Source organism: Pan paniscus, chromosome 12, assembly GCF_029289425.2.
Source record: "Pan paniscus chromosome 12, NHGRI_mPanPan1-v2.0_pri, whole genome shotgun sequence".
NCBI lineage: Eukaryota > Metazoa > Chordata > Mammalia > Primates > Hominidae > Pan > Pan paniscus.
In genome coordinates, this window is record NC_073261.2 from 116,435,785 (window position 1) to 116,463,326 (window position 27,542).

General features: G+C 52.5%; 1 protein-coding gene across 1 annotated transcript; it reads left to right on the top strand.

Annotated features, from left to right (window-relative positions):
- Window positions 1-230: 230 nt before the first annotated feature.
- CYS1 (cystin 1) lies at window positions 231-26,881 on the top strand. Its single transcript, XM_034952597.4, has 3 exons — window positions 231-4,081; window positions 18,125-18,177; window positions 25,110-26,881. The coding sequence occupies exons 1-3, from the start codon at window positions 3,764-3,766 to the stop codon at window positions 25,213-25,215; spliced, it is 477 nt and encodes a 158-aa protein (XP_034808488.1). The 5' UTR covers window positions 231-3,763; the 3' UTR covers window positions 25,216-26,881.
- Window positions 26,882-27,542: the final 661 nt, after the last annotated feature.

Genomic DNA, 27,542 nt, shown 5'->3' on the forward strand with positions numbered 1-27,542 from the left:
TAAGAACCAGCACCTGCACAACACATCTTTCTTACGTAACGGCTTGGGAGTGCCATGATTGGTGGGAAACTGCAGGATATCTGAGCAGGGAGAGTAGATCTGCGAGTCCTGAAGCAGGGGCCCTGGAGTGGGGTTTTGAAAGGTGGGTTGGTTTGGCAGGCTATTGTAATGACTGGTCCACGAGTCGTGGTGGGAGGAACTGGCTTCATCTGCAGTAGATGCCTGGCTACTCCTGAAACCAAGGAAAACATCGTTCGGGTGCCCGAGTCCTTCCGAAAAGTATCACCAACTGTAGTCCTCTTCCAGGGTTTAATTTGTTTAAGGAAAGGAAGTTCTATTTTCCCAGAGTTAAGCAGAGAGTTCCCAAACTGGGCTTCACCTTCCACCCACCATCACCAGCACCCACGAGCACTACCACCGCATAAAAGAATCCTTCAGCTGCAGGTGTGACTGCCAGATATTTTCTTAAGAAGGATTACACCCCATTTCAATTCTCCAATATTCCTGAGACGTTGCTAACTCTTTCGGACAAAAATTCTTATTTATTTTTAGAGACGATCTTAGGGACATTAGTCATGCGGAAAGCTTTTAGGTTGTTTGCTTATTATGGGAAGCTTCTAATAAAATCAATCTGGGTTTTCAGCATATTTGATGGAAGCCAGGTCTACAAATGTAGCAGATTTTAAAATGTTCTCTCAAAGTGGAAAGAATGCTGGCTCTGGCATTCCTCCCGCTGAAGCGGAGCTAATGACAAGTTTTGGGAAACAGTGTTGGAATCAAGAGTGGCCAGAAAAATTGGTTGCCCTGGGAGGTGAACGCAGGGAGCTGTGGATATATTTAAACGTGAGTCACGTGACTAGCTTCTATTTCGGCAGAAGCAAAACATGTTTTCCTTTAAATGATTAAACTGAGTGAACTCAAGAAAAATCTTGTTTGCCTCTAAATGCTGTTGTTCTTTGGGGTTTAAAGAGTTTCAAGATGAGATTTGTTTTCTTAAAAACTTATATCAATAGCTTCCAAACGAGACACATCTGTGGACTTAGCGCACCCAAATGACATCTGTGTTTGGCCCCACATCCTACACCTGGATGGTTAAGATGGCACATCAAAAAAAAGGGGGGGAGAGGCCAGGCACGGTAGCTTACGCCTGTAATCCCAGCACTTAGGGAGGCCAAGGCAGGTGGATTACCTGAGGTCAGGAGTTCAAAACCAGCCTGGCGAACATGGTGAAACCCTGTCTCTACTAAAAATACAAAAATTAGCCGGATGTGGTGGTGCGCGCCTGTAATCCCAGCTGCTCAGGAGCCTGAAGCAGAAGAATCACTTGAACCCAGGAGGCGGAGGTTGCAGTGAGCAGAGATCCGGCCACTGCACTACAGCCTGTGCAACAGAGCAAGACTTCGTCTCAAAAAAAAAAAAAGGCAGGGGGATCATAAATACTTTCTTTTTAAAAATTTTTTTTCTTTTCTTTTCTTTTCTTTTTGCTTTTTCTTTATTTTTTTTTTGTTTGTTTGTTTGTTTTGTTTTGTTTTTGAGACGGAGTCTCTTTGGTTGCCCAGGCTGGAGTACAGTGGTGCGATCTCGGCTCACTGCAACCTCCGCCTACCGGGTTCAAGTGACTCTCCTGCCTCAGGCTCCCGAGCAGCTAGGACTACAGGTGCCCTTCACCATGCCCGGCTAATTTTTGTATTTGTAGTAGAGACAGGGTTTCATCATATTGGCCAGGCTGGTCTCGAACTCCTGACCTGAAGTGATCCACTCGGGTCAGCCTCCCAAAGTGCTGGGATTACAGCCTCATTTTTTTTCTCTTCTTTTTCTTTTCCCTCTCTGTCTCTCCTCTCTTCTCTCTCTCTTTTCTTTTCTTTTTTTTTTGAGACAGAGTCCAGCTCTGTTGCCCAGGCTGGAGTGCAGTGGCGTGATCTCGGCTCACTGCAACCTCCACCTCCTGGGTTCAAGTGAGCATGCCCAGCTAATTTTTGTATTTTTAGTAGAGACAGTTTCACCATGTTGGCCAGGCTGGTCTCAAACTCCTCACCTAAAGTGATCTGCTCGCCTCAACCTCTGAAAGTGTTGGGATTACAGGCATGAGCCACCACGTCCAGCTAGATTATAAATACTTTCTTGTTCTTTTTTTTTTTTTTTTTTTGAGACGAGCCTCACTCTGTCGCCCAGGCTGGAGTGCAGTGGCGCGATCTCGGCTCACTGCAACCTCCACCTCCCGGGTTCACGCCATTCTCCTGCCTCAGTATCCTGAGTAGCTGGGACTACAGGCGCCCGCCACCACGCCCGGCTAATTTTTTGTATTTTTAGTAGAGACGGTGTTTCACCGTGCTAGCCAGGATGGTCTCGATCTCTTGACCTCGTGATCCACCTGCCTCGGCTTCCCAAAGTGCTGGGATTACGGGCGTGAGCCACCGCGCCCGGCCTCTTGTTCTCTCTTAATAATAAAAATAAATGGATGTGAATCTGAGTCCCATTTTTATTCCATTTTCTTAGGCATATGTTTTTTAATGTCTACTCCTGAAGTGATAAAATAGTAAAATTTCAAGTCTGTGGTTGGGAAAGTTTAGCCGAAATTCCATTTTCACAATTATTCTGGAATCCAATCAATCAGGATAAAAGTTAACGTCAAGTCAAGATAGGTGAGTTAAACCCAGGACTTCTGAATTGCCCTGTCTTGGAAAGGCTGGAATTTAAAGTTGCGGGAGGTGGGCAAGGGAAGGAAGTAATCACATTTAAGTAAAACACAGAACCAACCAACAGGAAGGCTCGCTGGGTTTGAATTCGGCAGCTTTGGAGTGTTTTCTACTCTGGGTTGTGGTTAGTTCACTTAAAAAGAAAAGCGGTTAAGGAAAAAAAAAAATTCCGAGACCAAAAGCTAGACTTATGACCACCACCTAGGTATTTCCTTTTGCTTCTTTCCTGTGGCGGGGGGAGGGCGGGGTGGGGGTTGCTTTGCCTTTCTCCTTCATTTTCAAAGTTTTTCTTTCCCAAAAGTGGTGACTATTTGGAGGTTTTGATGAGGCTCAACCTTCACACATCCAGTTTCCGCTGGGGCAACAGAGGGAAGGAGAAGGCCGGAGGGGGCTGTTGGTGCCCGGAGGATCGCCCCTTCCCTCCCGGGGCGTCTTAGGCCTGGCGGACACTGAAAGGTCGGGGCGCACTGACGGCCGGACCTCGCGAACGCAGCGCGCGCAGCCCTCAGGGTCTTCCCCTGCCCACCCCGCGCATCGCTAGGGGGCTCAGGCGCTGGGAAGTCCCCCCAAGCTCCCGCCGCCTCCCACGGGCCCGGCGAGCGTCGTCTGGGGAGCGTTTCCATAAATGAACAAACCCAGCCGGGCCCCCCGCGTGTTCAGCAATTCCAGAAGGTCCGGACAGGGCTGACCCGACGGCGGGGAGCGAGGGGACCCGTGGGCGGGAGTGGGGGGACTGTAGGGGGAGACCCGGGAGGGGAGGCCGCGCCCGCACCCGGTGCTCCTCGCCGGGGTCTCGGGCCCGCCCCTCCCTAGGGCCGGTGTGCGCCCCCTCGGCACGCCCATGCAGCCCCTGCCTCGCCCGCCCCTCCCCAGGCTCCGGCTCGCACCCCCGTCCTCGGGCCGCGACCCCCGCCCGGGAACCCTAGCCCCTGGCCGCGGCCGCTTCCCGGGCCTCGCCCCGCGCCTCCCCCTGCAGCCCGCCCCGGCCGCACCCCCTAGCGTCCCCGCCCCCGGCCGCGCCCCCTCACGGGGGCCCCCTCGGCGGTCCGGGAGGCGGCGGGCGCGCCATGGGCAGCGGCAGCAGCCGGAGCAGCCGGACTCTGAGGCGGCGGCGCAGCCCCGAGAGCCTCCCTGCGGGGCCCGGAGCGGCAGCCCTGGAGGGCGGGACCCGCCGGCGGGTGCCGGTGGCGGCGGCCGAGGCCCCGGGGGCAGCCGCGGAGGAGGCGCCCGGCCGCGACCCCAGCCCCGTGGCGCCCCTCGACGGCAGGGACGAGACGCTGCGCCTGCTGGACGAGCTGCTGGACGAGTCGGCGGCCTGGGGCCCCCCGGAGCCCGCCCCGCGCCGCCCAGCCCGGCCCCGACCCACCGCGGTCGCGGGGAGAGCGGTGAGTGTGGGAGCCGCAGGGCCTCGGGGGACGGCGGGGACCCCACTCACCGGCCGCGCGTCCCTGCCCCAGCCCTGGGCGCCGGTCGCGCTGCGCCCCCTTCCAGCCTCCGACCTGCGTGCTCCCCGCTGCCCCGGCCTCCCCGCCCCTGGGCCCCCAGGTTTCCTCCCTCTCTGCCCCGTCTCCGGGTCTGTGTCCAGGCCTGGGGGCGATCGCGCTGGGAGCGGCCGAGGAAGGACACCCCTAGGCGGAGCGCGCCGGGCTTCCGGCTCCCCTCGGGCCCGCGGCCCCGCCTGTCCTTCCCGGGCCGCCCTGGAGCGGGGCGCCGGCGGTGGTGGCACGGCAGCCAGACGGTGGCTCAGAAGCGCCCTGCCGCGCCCACCGGTCCAGATCCTTGCCTTGCTGGGCAGGCAATTCTCATGTTACTGCTATTTTTAAGATGCTGCGGAATCTCTTTTGCGCTTCCTATTCTCTCTCCCTGAATACTCGTAATAACAGTCCTGCTGTTATAAAAAAACAATAAAACAAGCACTCTGGTTTGGCAACCGTCTTCGCTCCAGCAGAGCTGAATGAACAAGATCTTCAACATCCGCTCCCGGGCTCGGGGAGGATGCCAAGGGCCTCGTCCTCCTCCCTGGGGTCCCGGAGGCTTTGCTTAGCAGCCGCTGGGAGCCGAGGAAGATGCCTTCCTGGGTGGCCACCGCACCAAGGAATCCTGAAAAGGCCCCAGGGAGGGTGGGGGAGAGGGACAGCCCCAGGCGACAGTGCACAGAGCTCTCTCCCTCTGCCCCTGGTTCCCTGCTACTCTCACTTACGATCTTTAAAAAGGAAAAGCGAGCTGCAGTGAGTAGGGCTGAATTATATAACAAGATTCCTTTAATACCACATCAGCCTGCAGTTATATAACACTGCCTGGACAAATAGCTGAGAAATTTGGGAGGAATTCACACATAGCAAGGAGGCAGTTAATTTTAGTGTTCATTTTCAAGTGCTTTGGAAACTCGGAGGTGAAAATGAGAGGCAAATAGCAAGAGTGAATGTTGTGCCCTCTGATTTGCTGATATTATTCATCATGGTGACTGCTCGCTCTTTAAGTCATTTTCCAGCTATCCTTTGAGCACCGGTCCCGCTGTGGGTGCTAGGGATGAGGCCACACGGCATAGCCCTTGCCCTAAAGAAGTCTGCAGCTCGATGGGGGAAAGTAGAAAGCAGGGCGATGAGAGATCCGTATCAAAAGGCCACAGGAGAAAGCGGCTAATCCCAAGGGAGGCAGGTAGGCATTCCCGAAGGGATGAATTTGGAAGTTGTCCTGAATCTGGAAGGGTCTGTGGACGTGATCCAGGCAGCAAGTTCTGTGCAGAGAGAACCTCATGCCTAATGTCACTGGTGGCTGGGGCAGCTGGTGCCCAGGGCATGGGTCAGAGAGGTCTTAGGAGAGTATGCCAGGCTGCAGTGCGCCATGCCAGGGGTATTCCACGTTAGCGAGTTTGGATTACTATGAAAGTTCTGGGTATCTGAAAAGTAAGGATTGTGACAGTTTGTGTTTTAGGAACGTCACACCGACAACTGTGGGGAGGATGAACTGGACAGAGTCAGACTAGGGATAACATGACCACCTGTGTGAGTGGGTGGGGGAGTCTGCAATGGTCCAGGTGGCCGAGTCCTGAACCGAGGCAGTGGCGGTGAGAGGCTTGCAGAGGAGATGGTTTCAGGAATTGTTGAGGAGGTCAGCCAGCTGCAGTTGCCCTTCTGGGTGTGAACTGTGTGTATCTTTTTTCTTTCTTTCTTTCTTTTTTTTTTTTTGAAACGGAGTTTCACTCTGTTGCCCAGGCTAGAGTCCAGTGGTGTGATCCCGGCTCACTGCAACCTGTGCCTCCCAGGTTCAAGCGATTCTCTTGCCTCAGCCTCCTGAGTATCTGGGATTACAGGCGCCCGCCACCACGCCCAATTTTTGTATTTTTAGAAGAGACGGGGTTTTGCCATGATGGCCAGGCTGGTTTCAAACTCCTGACCTCAGATGACCCGCCCACCTTGGTCTCCGAAAGTGCTGGGATTATAGGCATGAGCCACCTCACCCAGCTGACTGTATGTATTTTCTGCACCATAAATGTTTCTTGAATAAATGAATGAATCCTAGAATCACAGATTATTTGAGGCGGAAGGGAGCCCTTGGGTCCAATTCATTATTTTCAGATAACGCCTGCATACCACAGATGCGCGCCACCACGCCCAGCTAATTTTTGTATTTTTAGCAGAAACGGGGTTTCACCATGTTGGCCAGGCTGGTCTTGAACTCCTGACCTCAGGTGATTCACCCGCCTTGGCTTCCCAAAGTGCTGGGATTACTGGTGTGAGCCACTGCACCCGGCCAATAACACTACTTTTAGTTTCTTTAGGAAGAAAGGAGGAAAAGAAACCTTTAATAGCTTCATAACTGTCTAGCATTTTGGAGGAGAGACATAATCTTCATAAAAGAACATCAAACTCAAGTGAAAGTTATTCTTTTAAGCACTCACATTTAAAAATTTTGACCACTGTTGACTGGGAATGTCTTAGAGACGGTCTGTTTATCCCTGAATCATCATTCTGAATATTATGTTTTGTTTTTGTTTTTGTTTTTTGAGACAGAGTCTCGCTGGAGTGAAGAAAGGGGGAGTGAGGTGGCAGGCACAGAAGCTGGGGTTGTGCTGGGGGAGGGGAGCTTCTGCAGTCATCCAAGTGAGATGTGGGGTCATTTGGACCAGGTTGGCGGGCGGTGGTGAGGGGCGGTTGGCTTATGGACTCACTAGTGGGGTGACTGGGATGTGTGAGGAAGAAAGGAATCAAAGGTGAACCAGGAGTTCTTGGCCAGAGCAGCTGGAGGGATGTAGCTGCCGTGAACAGACACAGAAAATGTGGAAGGGGCAGGTTTGGGGTGTCATTAACCAGGAAGTTGGTTTTCAGTATGTTAAATTTGAGATGCCTGTCAGACATCCAAACAGAAATGTCAAGTGAGTAGATCTTTGTAAGAGTTTGGCATTCAGGGGAGAGGTCAGGTTTGGAGTTCGTTTAGAAGCCATTAGAACATGGGAGGATTTAAACCCATGAGGTTAGATGGGATCCCCAGTGACGATGCTGCCCGCGTGTGCTTAGGAAGCATGGATGGGCACCGGGCTCTGTCCTGGCAGCTTCGTGTATGTGAACTAACGTGGGGCGAGGCCAGGGGTGGAGCACGCTGTTCGAAGGTTGAGGAGATAGAGGCATCCTAAAGAACAGCCAGTAAAGGGGAGAAAACCAAGAGAACATCCGGGAGCCAAGGGAGGAAGGTGCTTAGGACGGAGGGCGTGCTCAGCTGCTGGAAGTGCTGCTTGGTGGGATATATGCGGGAAGCCTGAGAGCTGGTGGTTGAATTGAGCCACTCGGAGGTCTCAAGGTCCTTGGTGAGAGATGGGTCAGAGAGTGGTGGGAGGTGCCTTGGGCTGGAGTTCACGGAGAATAGGACACAAGGAGTGCGGTGCAGTCAGCTCTTGTAGGAAGGCTCTTTTTACAGCGTAGCAGTAGTGGATGGCGGTAAGGATGGTGCTGCTGGACATGGAATTCACCAGAAAATCTTAGTCCCAGAATGGGCTGGATAAGAGGAGGTTTTGAGCATTAGATGCCCCCGTGAAATTTGAAGGAACCTTTGGAGAAGAAATTTTGGTTTAATCAAGTAGACCTAGATTCAGTATTTTAATTTTCATTTAATTTTATTTTATTTTTGAGATGGAATCTTGCTCTGTCGCCCAGGCTGGAGTGCATCGGCTCACTGCAACCTCTGCCTCCAGGATTCAAGCAATTCTCCTGTCTCAGCATCCCGAGTAGCTGGGACTACAGGAGCATGCCACCACGCCTGGCTAATTTTTTTGTATTTTTAGTAGAGATGGGGTTTCACTATATTGGTCAGGCTGTTCTTGAACTCCTGACCTCAGGTGGTCCCCCTGCCTTGGCCTCCCAAAGTGCTGGGATTACAGGTGTGAGTCACTGTGCCTAGCCAGATTCAGTATTTTTATTAGCAGGTGGTAATTCAGATTGTTTTCCTCCCTCTGCCTATAAACCTGGGTCACTCAAGGTCAAGGGAAGTACGTTATCTGAGAATTTTTCTGTTTTGCAAGAAAGTCTCGGGCAATAGTGTCCTCTCCTTAGGCTGAGGGACTCTGTCATCCACCATTTTTGGAAAGGTTCCATTTGCTGTAGCCATGGAGCATCCGGATAATTCTTTCTTGCCTGTTACCCCAGCCAGGACTTTACAGTAATCTTGGCATGCAGCTGCTATGGAACTCACGGTGTAAAGAGAGCAGTCACAGTGAGTGCCTGGCGGGACAGCACCTCCACAGAAGGACGTCAAGGTGATGGGTAACTTAATGGACTTGCAGCAAAACAAAGTCACTGTCCTGAAGACGGGGACTATCTGCCTGCGTTCAAGTCTGTAGCAAAAAACACAAATTTAAATGGCAATGAGTGTTATTTCAATTGATCCAGGGGACAAGAAGAAAGGATGGTGCGGACCCCCAAAAAGCTCATAACTGTGTTGGGAAGGGGTGCGTAAATGCACGTTTGCAAGTTCCCGTGGAAGCATGTTGTAAAGGCATGTTCCAGTGCGTCTGCACACGCGGAGGCGTGGGAATCCCACCCGAGGCAGAAGTCTTCCAGTGGATCTGGTGTCTGAGTTGGTTCTAAAGGATCACTATGTGTTCCAGCGGTTGACAAAGGGTGGAGCTTTCCATAAAGAGGAAACAATGTGTAGAAAACTCCAGAGGTCCAGAAGCGATTTTTTTTTTGAGATGGAGTCTCACTCTGTCTTGCCCAGGCTGGAGTGCAGTGGCGCATTCTCGGCTCACTGCAGCCTCCGCCTCCCGGGTCCCAGCAATTCTCCTGTCTCAGCCTCCTGAGTAGCTGGGACTACAGGCATGTGCCACCATGCCCAGGTAATTTTTTTATTTTTAGTAGAGACGGGGTTTCGCCATGTTGGCCAGGCTGGTCTCAAACTCCTGACCTCAAGTGATCCATCCGCCTCAGCCTCCCAAAGTGCTGGGATTACAGGCATGAGCGACCGCACCTGGCCCAGAAGTGCTTTTGAACAGCCTGGAGTTTATGTGCCATTCAGCCAGGTGATGTCGGAGAGCAGAAACCAACGAGACGGGTTTGGGTCACATTTTCACAGGATTCCAGGCTAAGAGGTTGAACTGTCCTGTAGGCAGTGGGGAGCTAGGCGAAGTTTTCTGTGTTTCATTATTTTTAAATGTTTATTTTAAAAATTAGAAGAGGTAATACACAGGCACACGAGGGGACATTGAAAACATGCATTGCAAAGAAAATTTCCCTTCCTCCCAACTCTTTCCCCAGCTCCCCTCTCCAGAGACAAGCAGCTTCTCAGTTTCTTGTGTGTCTTCCCAGCCTGTGTAATAGAAGGATCCACAGTGGCGGGGGAGGTTGTACTGGGGGAGACTGCATGGGGGCAGGAGCCCAGGTAAGGGAGGAATCCAGGTGAGAGGTGGAGGAGGAGGTGAGGTGAGCCACTGAGTTTGACAAGCAAGGGAAAGCGAGTTTCTAGAAAGACTCCAAGATTCCCTGCTTGGTAGTTGAGAAGATTCAGAATGCTATTAACGGGATGGGCCTAGTTTTGTACAAGTTGAGTTTTGAGTCCTAGGTGGATAATTTCCGTGGGCTGTCCGAAATTCCTGTCAACTGCGAAAAGTGGTTGGAGCTGGAGCTGTCATTTCGTGGACATCAGCATTTGGATAGTGGCTGATGCCATACCAGAGTACAGTTGCTGAGGGAGAGCGTGTGGATGGGTGGGGAAGGATGCCAAGCCTGGAACATGAACATCAAAAACTGAAGGAAGAATTGTCCTCTCTGGAATTCTATAAAAAGAGTAGGATTAAAAGATGTTAGAAGCCCAGTGCCTCGACCCGGGGGAGGAGCGGACAGCCTCAGAGGCTCTCTCCCTTCATGGTCCCTGGCTGCTGGCTGCTGTAGGTGATTAGAAGCCTGGTTGCATCACGGTCAGGGGTACAGCCTCACATTTCCTGCCCTGCTGAGAGGCCGTGGTGGCTGCTGCTGAGTACTGGGCATGGCAGGGTGTAGAAATGCCGTGGAAAGGAGGATGTTGGCTCATGCACTCTTCGAGAGATGCTGACCAAGAGCTCTTAACCTTGGAGCTTTGAGTCCCATAGGGCTGGGGCAGACCCTAACTAGACTCTGGGAAGGAGGGTCAGAGCAGTGGTTTGTGCACAACACAGGCCCTTCTGCCCCTAAATGCCGTGAGCCCATTACCCAGCAGGGAAAGCAGCCCCCTGCCCAAGGCCACCCATTCCGATTCCCACCAAGCTCTGTTTCTTGATAGTAAATGGCCAGACTGCTGTCATTTCTTTCTATTGCTGAAATCCGAGATGACTTGAGCTTAAGGGACCTCACAGATGGTTCAGTCCCACCTTCTTATTAACATCGGAGGACTTTGGGGCCCAGCAAGGAGTGGGAGGGTGCCTGTTTGCAGGTCAAGCCAACCGCAGTCCACACCCTGCTAGCACGGACAAGTCTCTCAGACCCTGAGTCCAGTGACAGCCTCTCTGGGTCTCCCTTGCCTTTTTCCCTGTGGCTTTGGAAACACCTCCTTCAAGGCAAGGCCTTCCCAGTGAGACGGGCCCCGGACTGGCAGCCCACAGCTGGGGGTGGGGGGGTGTTTTCCCAGAGCCCCTTGTCACGTCCTTGTCATGTTAGCCATGCAAGACAGGTCTCATCGCAGAGCCCACCTGCACCACTGCCCCCCAGAGCCCACCTGCACCACTCCCACACAGCCAGCCTGCATCGCCCCGCATGCAGAGCCCACCTGCACTGCTCCCACACATCTGCTCTGCTCCCACACATCTGCACTGCTCCCCCGCGCAGACCCCACCTGCGCCATCCCCCCCTACGCAGAGCCCACCCGCACCACTCTCCGACTCACAGCCTGCCTGCACCGCTCCCCCACCGCTCCTCCACCTGCACTGCTCAGCTTCTGCTGCCTGCAAAGCCCTACAGTGGAGCTTCCCCAGGGCACTGGGATCTTGGCCTCTGTGTGGGGAGAACAGTGCCCTCTGGTGGTGAGCAACGGAACGAGACTAGCAAAATTGTGAACGCTGGGTCAGGTCCAGGAGAGCCGTTGTAGGAGTTTCTCTACTGTACATGTTCAAGTTTCCTTAAGAAAACCGAAAAGCCAAACAAACCAAACCTGGGCTTCAAAGAAGGATAATTCTTAAAGAGGAAGGGGGAAGTGTATCCATACGATGGAATAAAAGGAATGGAATTGTTCTGCCAATTACACATATAACTGGTATGTGTATATACATACATATTAAGCTGCTAAAAATTAAGAGTTAATGGAAGAACTCTTTCAGGAGAAGAAATCCACTGTATATTTTATTTTTGGTAAATATGCAGTGGATTTTCTAAAAAGTAACCTTTGGGCCGGGCATGGTGGCTCACGCCTATAATCCCAGCACTTTGGGAGGCTGAGGCAGGCGGATCACCTGAGGTCAGGAGTTCGAGACCAACCTGGCCAACATGGTGAAACCCCAGCTCTACTAAAATTCAAAAATTAGCCAGGTGTGGTGGCGGATGCCTGTAATCCCAGCTACTCAGGAGGCTGAGGCAGGAGAATCACTTGAACCCAGGAGCAGAGGTTGCAGTGAGCTGAGATCGCACCATTGCACTCCAGCCTGGGCGGCAAGAGCGAAACTCTGTCTCAAAAAAAAAAAAAGTAACCTTTGAAACTTTAATTTTCACAAAAACTTTGGTTTTAAGAGTCAAAAACTTTAAGAGATGATCTTATCCGCTTCATTCTCATATGTTTTCTGCTTCTTGTTTAGCTGTGGTTTGGTCTTTCCAAAGCCCCCCTAGAATCTCAAGGGATGACACACACCCCTCGCACGCACACAAACATACACATACAAACAGGTTCGCGCACACACACTGGTCCTGAACTCAGCTCAGTTCCCAGGGCCCCAGCCCAGGCGCTGCCGGTTCCCCACGTCCGTCCAGGTGTCTCAGTGATCTGCAGGTGGAGGCAGCCCCCTGGAGGAGCCCCTGTCTGCAGGAGGCTGGAGCCACCATCTGGGGCTGCTGTGTCTTTGCTTTTCATACCAGCTCCTCCTCGCTGCTTCAGCAAGCTTGTGTGTTCTGGGAGTCTCATGCTTTTTCCATCTGACAAAGTAAGTTCAAGGCTTAAACAAATTGGCCAGATAAAGGGCCACGCAATAAAATCTCAGGCACAGAGAAAAACACAGGTGAAAACAACAGAAACAGCAAGGCTGAGCCATCAGGGAAATTGCTTACTCCTGCATCCGCTCTGGGGGGCCGTTCACGCACTGGATGGCATTCCATCCTTAAGGCTGCCCTGAAGCTGCAGTGTCTTCATGTTAGTGAGCAGCGCAAAGTCAGGTCCCTACGCCAGGCATTCCAAGGCCCCTGCTGCAAGGGTCCCGCTGCCCTTTCAGAAGGGCAGCAGCAGGCAGCTCAGTGTCCACCCTGACAGGCCCTGGGCTTGGCTGGATGTCCTGCCTTAGCTTTAAGAGGTTCTCAGAGCCGGGCACGGTGGCTCACGCCTGTAATCCCAGCACTTTGGGAGGCCGAGGCCGGTGGACGGCCTGAGGTCAAAAGTTCGAGACTAGCGTGGCCAACATAGTGAAACCCCGTATCTACTAAAAATACAAAAAATTAGTTGGGCGTGGTGGCGGGCACCTGTAATCCCAGCTACTCGGGAGGCTGAGGCAGGAGAATCGCTTGAACCTGAGAGGCAGAGGTTGCAGTGAGCCGAATCACGCCACTGCACTCCAGCCTGGATGACAGAGCGAGACTCCGTCTCAAAACAAAACAAACAAACAAACAAAAAGGGTTCTCAGGCTGGGCGTGGTGGCTCACCATGCCTGTAATCCCAGCACTTTTTAGGAGGCCGAGGTGGGGGGATCGCTTGAGCTCAGGAGTACAAGACCAGCCTGGGCAACATAGGGAGACTTCGTCTCTACAAAAAGTACAAGAATTAGCCTTGTGTGGTGGCATGTGCCTGTAGTTTGAGTTACTCAGGAGGCTGAGATGGGACGGTTGCTTGAGCCCAGGAGTTGAGGCTGCAGCGAGCTATGATCAGGCCACCGCACTCCAGCCTGGGCAACAGAACAAGACCCTGTCTCTAATAAATAAATAAATATGCCAGGCGCAGTGGCTCACACCTGTAATCCCAGCACTTTGGGAGGCTGAAGCAAGTGGATCACTTGAGGTCAGGAGTTCAAGACCAGCCTGGCCAACATGGCAAAACCCCACCTCTACTAAAAATACAAAAATTAGCCAGGTGTGGTGGCATACATCTGTAATCCCAGCTACTCTGGAGGCTGAGACAGGAGAATCACTTGAACCCTGGAGGCAGAGGTTGTAGTGAGCTGAGATCACGCCACTGCACTCCAGCCTGGATGACAGAGCAAGACTCCATCTCAAAAAAAGTAAAAAATAAAAATAAAACAGGTTCTCCATCTCAGCACGGGGACCGCAGCGATAGAGGTCAAGGCAAAGCCACACCCGTCAGAGGGTACTGGGCCGGGCTGGGAGAACCCTGGGGAGCTCCTTGGCATTGAACCAAGTACACCAAGGCCCGGAAGGTGAGGAGACGGGAGCGTGAAGACGCTGTTGTTGCGATCCCTTCTTACCCTTGCCCTCCCCCTCCTCACCTGCTGAGCGTTCATAGTGACCCTAGAAATAGAAGTGCGTGACTTCAGGGTGTGTGTTTGGCCTTGATTTTGAATTCTAAGAAGGGGGCATGAGCTGTTGGATCACCCAGCCTCTGTCTGGCTTCAGTGACAGGCATCTCACTGCTTCCAGGGGCAGCCTCTCCCTCACAGGCAGCTCTGACTTAGTCCTCTGTGTTGAACACAACCCACCTCCCTTTAGTGGGGACACACTGAGCCCCTGGGACAGGCAGAAGAAGTGTGGCCTATTTCCACATGAGCTCTTCAGATATTTGGAGCAGCTACTCTGATCGCTCAGTTTATGTCATGGGAACTTTGGACATTGACAGGTTGCTTTCTGGCCTTATTACACATTATCCGAAGTTTCCTCTGCCTTGCATTCCTGGGTTAATTCCATTAGGCTCATGAAACCTCTATCTTCTATGATTTAAAAAAATTATTTTTTAAAATATTTTTTTCGGCCAGGCGCAGTGGCTCACACCTGTTATCCCAGCACTTTGGGAGGCTGAGGCAGGTGGATCATGAGGTCAAGAGATCGAGACCATCCTGGCCAACATGGTGAAACCCTGTCTCTACTAAAAATACAAAAATTGGCTGGGCGTGGTGGCACGCGCCTGTGGTCCCAGCTACTCGGGAGTCTGAGGCAGGAGAATCGCTTGAACTCAGGAGGCTGAGGTTGCAGTCAGCCAAGATTGTGCCACTGCACTCCAGCCTGGTGACAGAGCAAGACTCCGTCTCAAAAAACAAAAACAACAACAACAACAACAACAAAAATAACAACAACAACAACAAAAATAAAAATAATTTTTTTTCCTCCAGAAAGGGTAATAGGAGATAAACTCTAAGTCTTTGTATGTCTGAAAATATCTTCATTTTCTTAATACCTGATTAATAGTTTATTTGGAATTAAAATTCTGAGTTCAAAATAGCTTTCCCTTATACCTTTGCAGCCATTATAACAGTGGCTTCCAGTGTCACTGATGAGCAGGTGAGGCCACCTGACTCTTGGTTTCGTGTAGGTGGCCTGTCTCCGCCTGCTCATCCCTTCCTGGAGACTTTTATTTATTTAATTTTTTAAAATTTAATTTTTTTTTTTTTTCTGAGACAGAGCCTCGCTCTGTCACCCAGGCTGGAGTGCAGTGGTGCAGTCTCAGCTCACTGCAACCTCTGCTTCCTGGGTTCAAGCAATTCTCCTGCCTCAGCCTCCCCAGTAGCTGGGATTAGAGGTGGCCGCCACCACACCCTGCTAGTTTTTGTGTTTTTAGTAGAGATGGGGTTTCACCACATTGGCCAGGCTGGTCTGGAACTCCTGACCTCAGGCGATCCACCCGCCTCGGCCTCCCAAAGTGTTGGTAGCCACCACGCCTAGCTGGTTCATCTTGATTATTCTTTCATGTGCCCTCCCCCTTTAAATGTTTGTGAGTCGTTTTATGACCATTTATATTTATGAGCCAAAAACTGGTTGACTAGCACATGCAGTTGGAGTGGGTTTCTTTGTAGTCGTGTACACCTATTTACCCAAAAGTTTTTTCCTTTGAACAGAAAGATCTTGCAAGCTCTAGGAAGTTGTAAGCTCAACCCAGGCACCTCTTATGTTTGCAGCCTAAATTCTCATCACCTGGTGGTCCAAAATACTTCAAAGTATAGATTTAATTTGAAGTGGTTTCAGACCAGGGATGCCTGCTATGTGCCTGGCAAAAGCAAATGCATCCCCTCTCTGGAGGAAGGCCTCTTAGGCCTCAAAGAATACCCAGAGGGAATTTTTCAATGATGACAAGCTGCCAATGACAAAAAATAATCAACTCCCCAAAGAACCAAGTGAAGACTTAGAAGAAACAAGAAACAAAAATATACCAATGAAGATCTTAGTTACTAGGATCACCAGACACAGACTATAATCAGCTATGTTTATTATGTTTAAAGAAAACACCTGCAAAGGACAAGGACTATAGAAAGTGACCTAGAAGATGTGAAAAAGAACCAAATAGGACATCTGGAAATGGAAAATATAATAAGCAAAATGAAAGATATCAATGGTATAAGTTTAACAGATTAGACAGAGATGAAGAGAGGATCAGTGAGATGGAGAGAGGGAGATAGAAATGACCCAGAACACAGCATAGAGAGACAAGGACCTGATAAAAGATAGCCAGAGAAGAAACTACAGCAAATATCATATTCAGTCATGATGTGACAGAAACTTTTTCTTTCAATAAAGGATTAAGATAGAGATGACTGTCATCATCACTTCCTTTTACTGTACTACTGGAGGTCCCAGCCAGTGCAGAAAGGTTAGGGGGAAAATGTATAAGGACCAGAAAGGGAAAAATCAAATGGCCATTATTCCCAGATCATGTGAATGGGAAATAAGAAAATCCAAAGGAAGCCATAAATTACTAGAACTAATAAGAGAATTCAGTAAGACTACTAAGCACAAGATAAATGCATATATCTCTGACCAGGCCCAGTGGCTCACACCTGTAATCCCTACACTTTGGGAAGCTGAGATGGGAGGATTGTTTGAGTCCAGGAGTTTAAGACCAGCCAGGGCAACACAGTGAGACCCCATCTCTACAAAAAATGAAAAATTAGCTCTTCATGGTGGCACGAGCCTGTAGTCCCAGCTACACGAGAGGCTGACATGGGAGGGTTGCTTGAGCCTGGGAGGTGGGGGCTGCAGTGAACTATGATCAGGCCACTGCACTCCAGTCTGGGCAATAGAGCAAGACCCTGTCTCAAAAAAAAAAAAAAAAAAAAAAAGAATTTTTTAAAAATGTATATATCTCAGTCATTTCTGAAGCATCAAGCAGGTAGAAAATTTTATTTTAAAAAGTTAACATTGCTGGCTGGGCACGGTGGCTCACGCCTGTAATCCCAGCACTTTGGGAGGCCAAGGTGGGCAGATCACCTGAGAGGTGAGGAGTTCGAGACCAGCCTGGCCAACATGGGAAAACCCCATCTCTACTAAAAATACAAAAATTAGCTGGGTGTGGTGGCGGGCACCTGTAATCCCAGCTACTCAGGAGGCTGAGGGAGGAGAATCACTTGAATCCGGGAGGCAGAGGTTGCAGTGAGCTGAGATCGCACCATTGCACTCCAGCCTGGGCAACAAGAGCAAAACTCTGTCTCAAAAATAAATAAATAAAATAAAAAGAGATATCCATGGTATCTCTATAGGGAAAATGATAACTTCTTAGAAGACACTAAAGGAGTCCTAAATGAATAGATATTCCCTATTTATAAATTTGAAGACTCATTATTGTAAAGCTATAAGTCCCCCTAAAATGATCTATAGTTTAATACAACCCTAGAAAAATCCCCAAGGTTTTTTTCCCCCAAATATGACAAGCTGATTATAATACATGTATAGATGGTCCCTGATTTTGATGATTCAACATAGGATTTTTCCACTTTGCAATGTTTTCTTCGAGCCGTAACCCCATTGTAAGCCGAGCAGCACCTGTACGTGGAAGTGCCTATAGCCAAGAATCACCAAGACTCTCTTGGAAAAAGAAAGAAGCTGGGAAGACATGCTTTAGCGGACAGCCAGGCTTGCCTGATGCCAGGAATGAGACAGGGTGGTTCTGGCACTGCACGGGTAGGCAAGTGGACTGTCGGACCATAGAATCCACGGCAGCCACATGCTGTGTAGACACGTCCTTGCCTTATGAAGAGAAAGCACTTCAGTGGGGGAGGGAGAGGGTTCTGGGCAATGTTTAGAGTGGGGTCGGGGTCACGTGGTTCCTGGAGGTGACACACGGGGTGTCCTCGTGCTAGGTGGCAGTGGGTCCCAAGATCCCTGGAGGTGACACACGGGGTGTCCTCGTGCTAGGTGGCGGTGGGTCCCAAGATCCCTGGAGGTGACACACGGGGTGCCCTCGTGCTAGGTGGCGGTGGGTCCCAAGATCCCTGGGGGTGACACACGGGGTGCCCTCGTGCTAGGTGGCGGTGGGTCCCAAGATCCCTGGAGGTGACACACGGGGTGTCCTCGTGCTAGGTGGCAGTGGGTCACATGACCCCTGGGGGTGAGAGACAACCCTCACATGGGTGGCCGTCTGGGAGGCAGCAAGTCTGGCCCTGGCTCTGCCACTTGCTCTGTGTGTGAGCTTTCCAAGTCGCTTTCTTTTTGCAGCCTCCGTTTTCTTGCCTGTGCAATGAGTGGGTGGAACTTGACAGCTCGAGAGCCTTTCCGCTCCGAGGCTTATGGATCCTGGGTTGAAAGTGGTGGCCATCGTCTGTCCACACAAAGCCAAAGCCTTAGGCAGGCTGCACTGTTGACAATCTTTGAATGTCTCTTCATTTCATCTTTCTCAAGGTGTGCGCAGAGCAGAGCTCAGAGGGCCACCCGGGGAGCGGCAATGTCTCTGAGTAAGTACCAGGGAGGCACATCTCTCCCAGAAGCCACGGGTTCTTTTTGTTGACTCCAGCCAGCCTCAGAGCCCTCCTGTCCCCCACTTTCCTCCAGGTCCTCACGAGGTTTCCAGAGGCAGCTCCCTCTAAATGCAAAGCCCTAGCCCTCAAGGGAAGGTCCTGCCAAGGAGATTGCAGAAGGCTCACCATCTCACCGCAGCTTTGCTCTTCCTCCTAAAAAAGGTCGTGACCTGGATCAGACCAGGGCATGCCCAACCCATTTCCTATTTGTGCTGTAACTCATTCAAAAATATTCAGGTGCCATGCTGTGCGCTGTGGCCAGATCTAGGAACAAGACACAGCCCTTAAGGAACTCGCAGCCCAGGGCCAGCAGCGGGCCCACCTGCAGCTCCACAGCATGTTACCAGGGAACCACGCTGAACACCCTTGAAGGTAGCAGGCGAGGAGCCTGGTCTCATTTCCTCCTTTAAAATCCCCCAACCCCAGAGCCCAGGCCTTGTCTGTCTGCTCCAGGGATGTCTTTCCACCCCAGGCCGGTCACCACCTTGGCTTGCTGACCTCCAGCTAATGTGGTAAGGGGTCACTGGGAGTGGGTGATTGTCAGGTAAGATTGTGGGAGTGAAAAAGTTTGGAAATGTTAGCCATTGTCCTTAATTACAAATGATTTCAGGACAGGAACCCTGCTGAACTCGCTTATTTAACAGACACTGGGAGGTCCTACCCTGAGCCCCACAGCGGTGCTGAGGGCTGCAGTGCAGGGGCTGGGTCTGAGGCCCTTCCCGGGAGGGGCATGGTCTCGGGAAATGCAAGCAGCGAGCTCCAGGGGAGGTCAGAACTGGTGTTTAAGATGGCTTGAAGGGGCCGGACCCAGTGGCTCACGCCTATAATCCCAGCAATTTGGGAGGCCTAGGCAGACGGATCACTTGAGGTCAGGAGTTCAAGAGCAGCCTGGCCAACATGGTGAAACCCTGTCTCTACTAAAAAAATACCAAAAAAAAAAACCAAAAACAAAAATTAGCCAGGCACGGTGGTGCGCACCTGTAATCCCAGCTACTCCGGGGGCTAAGGCAGGAGAATCACTTGAACCCGGGAGGTGGAGGTTGCAGTGAGCCAAGATCGCGCCACTTCACTCCAGCCTAGGTGACAGAGGGAGACTCTGTCTCAGAAAAAAATAAATAAATAAATAAAAATATAAAAATAATATGGCTTGAAGGACGTACAGGAGTTCGCCGAGGAGAGAGGAAGGAAAGAGCCTCCTGGGACACTGTGTGGACAGGTGGGGGTGGTAGGAGGGAATTGGGGAGGGAGGATTAAAGTGTTGGGAGGGCCTTGAATGCCGAGTGGAAACTGCTGGCCATTGCTTCCCAGTAGAATGCTGTGGCCGGCTCTGGGCAATGTTAGAAGCCGCTGCAGAGGGGGAGGTAGTGAGGAGTGAGGATGATGCCCACGCAGCTCTGCCCCTGCACTGTCAGCAGGGACTTTAGAGTTTCCATCAGCCCAAGGAATTTAGGATGAAATCCTACCATGAACTAATTAGCTATTACTTCTTCTGACTTCTACACATGCACATTCCAGGACACCCCTGACATTTCCGTTACTACCACTCACCAGTGGTACTTCACTCATTCAGTATACTTATTTATTTATTTATTTTTATTTTATTTTTTATTTTTTTGAGGTAGAGTTTTGCTCTTGTCATCCAGGCTGGAGTGCACTGGTACGATCTCGGCTCACTGCAGTCTCCACCACCCGAGTTCAAGCAATTCTCCTGCCTCAGCCTCCCAAGTAGCTGGGATTACAGGCACGAGCCATCCTGCCCGGCTAATTTTTGTATTTTTTGTAGAGACAGGGTTTCGCCAAGTTGGCCAGGCTGGTCTCAAACTCCTGGCCTCAGGTGATCCACCCACCTTGGCCTCCCAAAGTGCTGGGATTATGGGCGTGAGCCACTGCACCCAGCCTTTTCATTCAGTATACTTTAATGGGAGCCTCCCTGAGTGCTGCCCTAGGCGTAGGAGTGCCCAGGGCTCTGTCAGCCCCTCCAGCACCGTGCTCCCACCAGGAAGGAAGCCCCAGGTCCCAGCAGTCCTGCCCCAGGGTCAGGGCTGGCAGCATCTGCCCTGTACCCACTGTGCTTCTCGCTGCCCACGGCACACACCTGACTCCCGTGGCAGCCGTGGACCCTCAGGCCAGTCTCAGCCCCCCAGCATGCAGCTCTTGGGTACCAGTGCCTCACCCTGTGGCTGCAACAGTGTCCCGCCCTTCAATGTCCTCCAGTGTCACCCTCACCCTCCCAGGCAGGGTCCTTCCATCGGTGTTTCAGGGTGGAGGTGCTAATGTCTGCAGCTGACTCTGGGATGCATCAGAAAATCAGACAAAGAAGTAAATAAGTACGTGATAAAGTAAATATAGCAAAGTTGAACTTAATTGTTGAATCTACAAATTTTAACTTTTCAGTATGTTTGAAATTTTTCATAATAAAATATCGAAGAAGAAACCCTTCAAAGCACAGTTTAAACATCTCCCCCTCATACTCTATCCCCTTCCTGGTGAAACTAGTGTCCCTCCTCCCGCATGGTGCAACTTCCCAGCCCCTCCCACATGTGGCCTCTCCTGTAGTAGGTCCACGTGATGTGGTCCTGCCCTGTCCCCTCTCTTCTCTCCAGGCCTCATCACAGAAGGAATCAGATTCGCCTCTGGGCCCTCATAGCTCCAGGCACATGGTAGCATTTCATAGACGCTTATTGACAGGATTGTTTAATGTCAGCCTGGGGCGTGTGGGCCTTGACCCCAGTCCTGACCATCCTGACAACGCCAGGTCCTTCCCCCGGGAGGGCCCTGCGGAAGCAGCAGAGGGAAGCAGCCGTGCCGGAGGAAGTCGCTGCTTCCCTGAGCTTTTGGCTGGGCCATCCTGACCTGAAGTCTGTAAGGAAGGGCTAGTGGAAGCCCAGGGGCTCATGGAGGGGAACATAGGGGTTCTAGAAACTTCTGTCTGCAGCTGCTGCTGAAATTCACTTATTGTTCATTCTGCAAATGCTTGTTGAGTACCCACTGTAAGCCAGGCCTTGGGCCAGACACATTACGGTATTGGTGAGAGAGGTTACTCCTCCCCATTTTCCTAGTGAGTAAACTGAGATCCAAGGCAGTATTTCCCCAGGTTGGAGAGGCGGCAGATTCTAGAAAATTCTAGACCCAGCCAGGCGCAGTGGCTCATACCTATAATCCCAGCACTTTGGGAGGCTGAGGTGGGCAGATCACCTGAGGTCAAGAGTTCAAGAGCAGCCTGGCCAACATGGTGAAACCCCATCTCTACTAAAAATACATAAAAATTAGTCGGGAGTGGTGGCACGTGCCTGTATTCCCAGGTACTTGGGAGGCTGAGACAGGAGAATCCCTTGCACCCATGATGGGGAGGTTGCAATGAGCCGAGATCGCGGAGTGCGCCACTGCACTCCAGCCTGGGTGACAGAGCAAAACTCCATCTCAAAAAAAAAAGAAAAAAAAGAGAAAATTCTAGACCCAGTAGAATAACACAAATGTTCTTGCCTCATTTAACATGTGGGTTTCTGAGGCCCAATTACAATGGATTTGTTCTCTCTGGAGAAGCGTATTGGTTTCTTTTCTTGGAGTGATTTTCCTTGGAAAGGTCTTTTTCTTTTTAAGAAATTTGTGACTTTCAGCCTGGGTAACATAGGGAGACCTCGTCTCCACGAAAGTACCAAAATTAGCCAGGCGTGGTGGCACATGCCTGGGGTCCCAGCTGCTCAGGAGACTGAGGTGGGAGGATGGCTCGAGCCTGAGAAGTGGAGGCTATGGTGAGCCGTGATCCTGCCACTGCATTTCAGCCTGGGTGACAAAGCAAGATCCTGTCTAAAAAAAAAAAAAGCATGACTTTAGGAGTCCCTGCTGATGGAAAACCTGACAGTAAATGAGAATTTAAACGAAAATTCATTTCTTGACTCCCTCAAGAGTGGTGAGACTTCCCAAGAATCCCTTTAGGATCAATTTTTCCCTTTTATCTGTGTGCCCCCACCCAAGCAGGGGAAAGAAAGAGCTTATGGCCCCACCTGGCTCTCTAAGCCCCACAAATTGCCCCACGGTGTTGGTGGAGTGTTGCCAGGCAGACAGGGCAGGGGTGGCTGTGGAGCCCAGTGGAGCCTGACCGCTCACAGGCCCAGGACTGCCTACCGTCCTACCCACCCCAGCCCCAGGGCTGCCCGTCAGCTTCCCTTGCGCCAGTCCCTGCTCTCCTTTCTCCTCAAGATTCCACCTACGGGGCATGTCGGGTGCTGAGTGAGACAGGACGAGTGAGGAGAATGGCTGTGTGAATCTGGACAGCCACCTCCCCCAGGGCTCAGCTTCACATCCACAGGCAAGCAGGGGGCTGCCTGGTGAGCCCAGAGGGGCTTTTATTCCTGTGGGGGTCCCCAGGTCCAGAAGTGCTGCTTGGGATTCCTGTTGGCCAGGAGATCCTGTTGCCCTTGAGGGTGTCTGGGCGTCCCATGCCCATTCCTCTTCTTCCCAACAATCCTCAGGGGAGGTGAGCCCAGGAGGATGGTGGGAAACAGGAAGGGCAGTGGCCGGGTCTCTCCTCTGTACTGGGTGCTTTGCTGGTCCCTTACTCTGCTTTTTTGTTTGTTTGTTTGGTTTTTCTTTTTTGAGATAGGGTCTTGTTCCGTCGTCCAGGCTGGAGTGCAGTGGCGCAATTTCAGCTCATTGCAAACTCCACTTCCCAGGCTCAAGTGATTCTCCAGCCTCAGCCTACTGAGTAGCTGGGACTACAGGCGCCTGCCACCATGTCCGGCTAATTTTTGTACTCTTTGTAGAGATGGGGTTTCACCATGTTGGCCAGGCTGGTCTCGAACTCCTGAGCTCAAAGCAATCCACCTGCCTCGGCCTCCCAAAGTGCTGGTGATTATAGGCATGAGCCACTGCGCCGGGCCAGGCATGAGCCACTGCGAAACTAACAGCATCGCAGCGACTTCTGTTGAGTGCTTCCTTAGTGCCCAGCTCTGTGGTAGACACACCGCAGATGGCGCCTGGTCCAGCCCTCAGGCTGGACTCGTGGAGTAGCTGCTGGGTTTTATCCACAGGGGCGTGAGGCCTGGTACGTGCCTTGCCCACAGCCACACAGCGACTGCGTGGCAGAGCCAGGTGAGATCTGCCTGGCTCCAGAACGTCTGCATTTCCACTGTGTCTCAGGGCTGCAAGGAACACATATTGCCTTCAGTGCTTTCACAGACAGGCAGTGTGCCAAGAGCCCTGCAGGCGTCAACAGTGACCACGCAGCTGTTTCTGCGCACTGGCCGCGGGCAGTGCTAATAAGTACGGTCCCTGGAGCCAGCTGGTCAATAGGGGCATGACGTCTCCGGGACATGGGAGGGGTGTGTCCCCTGGACGCCTGGAGGCCCTCTGCTAGATGCCGATCCTTCCTGGGGGATGAAGTCAAGTGGCTGTGCCAGGAGCCCAGCTCTTGCCCTGAGTTCCCAGAGAGCCAGACGGGGACCCGGAGCCTGTGCTCTGAGCATCAGTGGGAGTAGTCAGAGGGACATTTAAGTCCATCCAGCCCAGCCCCCCAAGCTCGCAGAGGGGGAACCAGGCCGGGAAATGGGGGGCGGCTCGCCCTAATGTCTGGCAAGTGGCAAAGCAGTTGGCGGTGTTCCCATTGCCCAGAGTCCCTGGCTGGCCACTGGGAGGGCAGCGTCCAACACCTGGCCGTGGGCAGCTGGCCTGCCTCTCCTGGACCCTGTCAGCTGCAGACCTGCACACCTGCTTCCGAGGCAGCATCTCCAGGAGGCAGCACCCAGCCTGACCGAGGCTTCAGGCCCTGCCCTGGGCTCCCGGGACTGCCTCCTGCAAAGGTCTGCACATTTCGACACAACCGTGGCAGGTCCGGGGGGCAGTCAGCACCACCCAGGTGTTCACATAAAGTCCAGAAGGTCTGGGAGAGCAGGACAAGCCAGCAGGGTCCAGGCTGGCGCAGCCACTTTCTGGAACCCAGGCAGCAGGAGCAGGAGCTCTGGTCTCGGTCCCTCTCAGCTGGGCTGCCAGGTGGGCTGAGGGACTGGCGGGATCCTGAACGTGTGGTTCCCCAAAGTGAGCAGCTCCTGTGAGACCCCAGAGGGTACAAGCACGGACCGATGTCGGCAAGCAGCCAACATGACAGTAATTCCCTTTTATTTTTTATTTTTTTTTTTGAGACAGAGTCTTACTTTGTCACTCAGGCTGGAGTGCAGAGGCTCATTCTCGGCTCACTGCAACCTCCACTTCCTGGGTTCAAGCCATTCTGCCTCAGCCTCCTGAGTAGCTGGGATTATAGGCACCCGTCACCCCACCCGGATAATTTTTGTATTTTTAGTAGAGATGAGATTTCACCACGTTGGCCAGGCTGGTCTCGAATTCCTGACCTCAAGTGATCTGCCCACCTGGGCCTCCCAAAGTGCTAGGATTACAGGCATGAGCCACTGCGCCTGGCCGTGATTCCCATTGATTAAGGCTGTGGTGTGCTCGATTCCACATCGCATGCTGCCCATGCATTATCTTACGCCTCGGAACGACTCATGAATAAAGTTATGTGCTTGAGAAAAAACACCGAGGCTCGGAGACGCACTGGCCTTGCCTGAGGCGCGCGGATGAGCCGCAGAGCTGGGATTCAAGCTCGGTCTTCCCACCCCAGAGCCTGTCCTCCCTCAACCAGGGCAGGTGCTGGCTTCCACTCTGCGAGGGCTCAGCGTTGTGGGAGATGAAGCGGACGCAGTAGAAGCCTGCTGGTGGATATGTGCTGGGCGAGAGCGCCACAGGGTGTCCCAGGGCAAAGACTTCGGTTTGGGTTTCAGGATGGGCCCACTAGGAGCCATTGTGGTGGCCAGGGGAAATGAGTGTGAACGCACCATCCTGCCTCCTGACAGCCCTGTCCCATTTCTGACCCACAGAGCCCCAGGCAGCGGTCGCAAGAAGCCCGAGAGGCCGGCAGCCATCTCCTACGACCACTCGGAAGAGGGGCTGATGGCGAGCATCGAGCGGGAGTACTGCCGCTGAGGACAGCATGCTCCACCCCCGCCAGGCCTCGGAGGCACCTGCTGGCTGGGGCACCCTCTGCTTGCCCAGAGCTCTAGCAGGAGCTGAACCACCTCCAAAACGCAGTCACTCCCGGATATTCAAAGCTGCCCTTTCAAATCCACTTTCAGACCGTGCTGACCTGGGCCAGCCACTGGCGGTCATCGTTGCTGGTGGGGGCGATTAGCTGTGTAGACCCACAGGTGCGTGGGCCTGGGCCGCCGGCGCCTCCTCCCCAACGCGGGGAGCCTGCCCTGTTCTTCTGGGGCCTGAAATGCGTGCCCCTCTTGGTTGCCCGCTCTCCACAGTGGGGAGGGCTCACGAGGACTAGGTGACACAAGCGAGCCCCTCCTGGCATCCGCGCCACAACACTTCCGGAAGGTTCTGCTGTGGAAGGTGCACCCGCGCTGCTCCCTCAGTCTCGGGCCCATCTCTCCAGGGGTGGCCGGGTCAGCTTAGTGCTTCTCAACTTTAACTCCCTAATGAGCAGCCTGGGGGTGCTGTTGACTTGCAGGGCCTGAGGTTCTGTACGTCTAAGCAGCTCCCAGCCCAGGCCCGAGCTCCGAAGCCCCAACTGCACTTTGAGGAGCGAGAACCCCAGCTCTGATCTGCCTTGCAGTGGGAGGTAGAGCTCGTCACTGCCTCTCTGGGCCTCAGTTTCCCTCTCTGGAAAATCAGCTCTGGCAGCTCTTGGAGGCCCTCCCCAGCTCTGACAATCTGGAACTGCTGCCACTGCTGTTCCCCTGCCCCAGGCACAGCACTGCCTTCCCTGCGGGGAACCAGCGCCCAGGTCCAACCGGGAGAGGGTCTGCCTGATACTGGCTTTCCAGTTCTCCCTCTCACAGGCAGCCTGGCCAGTGCCTGCGGGGCTTTTAGATTCTCTTCCTGCCTGGGTGGAAGGTGGGAAACCACAGCAGTGAGGCAGGAAGAGCCTTGGAATGTTCCTGGTTGACAGATGGGAAAACTGACCTGCCCAGGACGCCCTGGGAACAGGGGGCGGAGCTCCGGCTAGAGGGGACTCCTGTGTGGGCGGGCAGGTCTGGAGCCTGGGCCCAGGTGTGGCCTGCTGGGGGACAGCTCCGGGGGAGAGCTGTGGGGAGAACAGCGGTCTAGGGAGGCAGGAGGCAGGCGGCAGGCTCCTCCCCAGCAGCCTGCAGGGCCTCAGGACAGAGGGGGAAGGAGGAGACAGAAGGGAAAGAAGGAGATAGAGGGGGAAGGAGGAAACAGCGCGGCTTCTGCTGAAGCCAGTACAAGCCTGGTTATCTGGCTTGACCCGCCCACACGGAGGCCTCCCCAGCGTTTTCTTTTTCCCGAGAAGAGCTCCAGCTCGCATGTCCTTAGAACACGGCAGAGCAGGAGCATCTCAGGAACCAACGGCCAGCTCCTTGGCGCTGTCCCCAGACCCACAGGCCTGCTGCGGCCATCCGCAAACGGACATTTCCTTGAACTTTTGAGAGTGCCTTTGACCAGCTGTTCGCAGCTGGGAAACTCCAACTTTTGAAGTGGGAGCTTGGAGCGGCCCCCGCAAGGGCGTGGCTCAAACCCTCCCCAGAGCTGGGAGCCATTGCTCATGCAAGCCCGTTTCTTTTGATGTAAAGATGGAAGTCGTTACTATATTTTAATAATGCAAATACATCTTTTAAAATAAGTTAACATTTTATTTCTTACCACCAGATGGATCAGGCTTTGAATTTAATCATGTAAATGTTTGTAATTTTATTATGTCATTTTGTTAAAATGGGACGCTTTCAATTGGTTTCCAAGAAAGATGATACCTCTGCATTTTCTGGTGGAAAAGGTGTAATACCCTTAATGAGATCAAAGTGTTAGGGGAAAAAAATTCCAAAAGTAGTTACAAGCTATATCAATGTCAAAGTAAATGCACTTCATCAAAGCTAAGAAGTCACAGGAATTGTTCTCAGGTTTTTAAAAAAATTCTTCCTGAATTCAGGAAGTGTCTTCTGAATAGCAGCTAGCCAAATAAAGCAGTGTGTGTGTACTGCAGCTGTAGGTGAACTTAAAAATAATAATAAAAAGAACAAATAAAGCAGTGTGTACCAGCCGCTGAGCCGGCCCTGTCTCTGTCCTGTGAGACGGAGGGGCTCTGCCTGGAAGTAGAGGGGTGGGCGTTGCTGCAGCCTGCAGCCCGGCCCGAGTCTGTCCCAGTGCCTCCTGTGTGCCTGGCACCTCCTCAGGCATCTTCCTGGCTGCCCCATGTTGCAGCTGAGCCTCAGCGTCCTGCTCAGAACTGCGTGTGGGATTTGCTCACTGCCAGGATAGGACTGTGGCTGGAATGGAGGCAGAAAGAA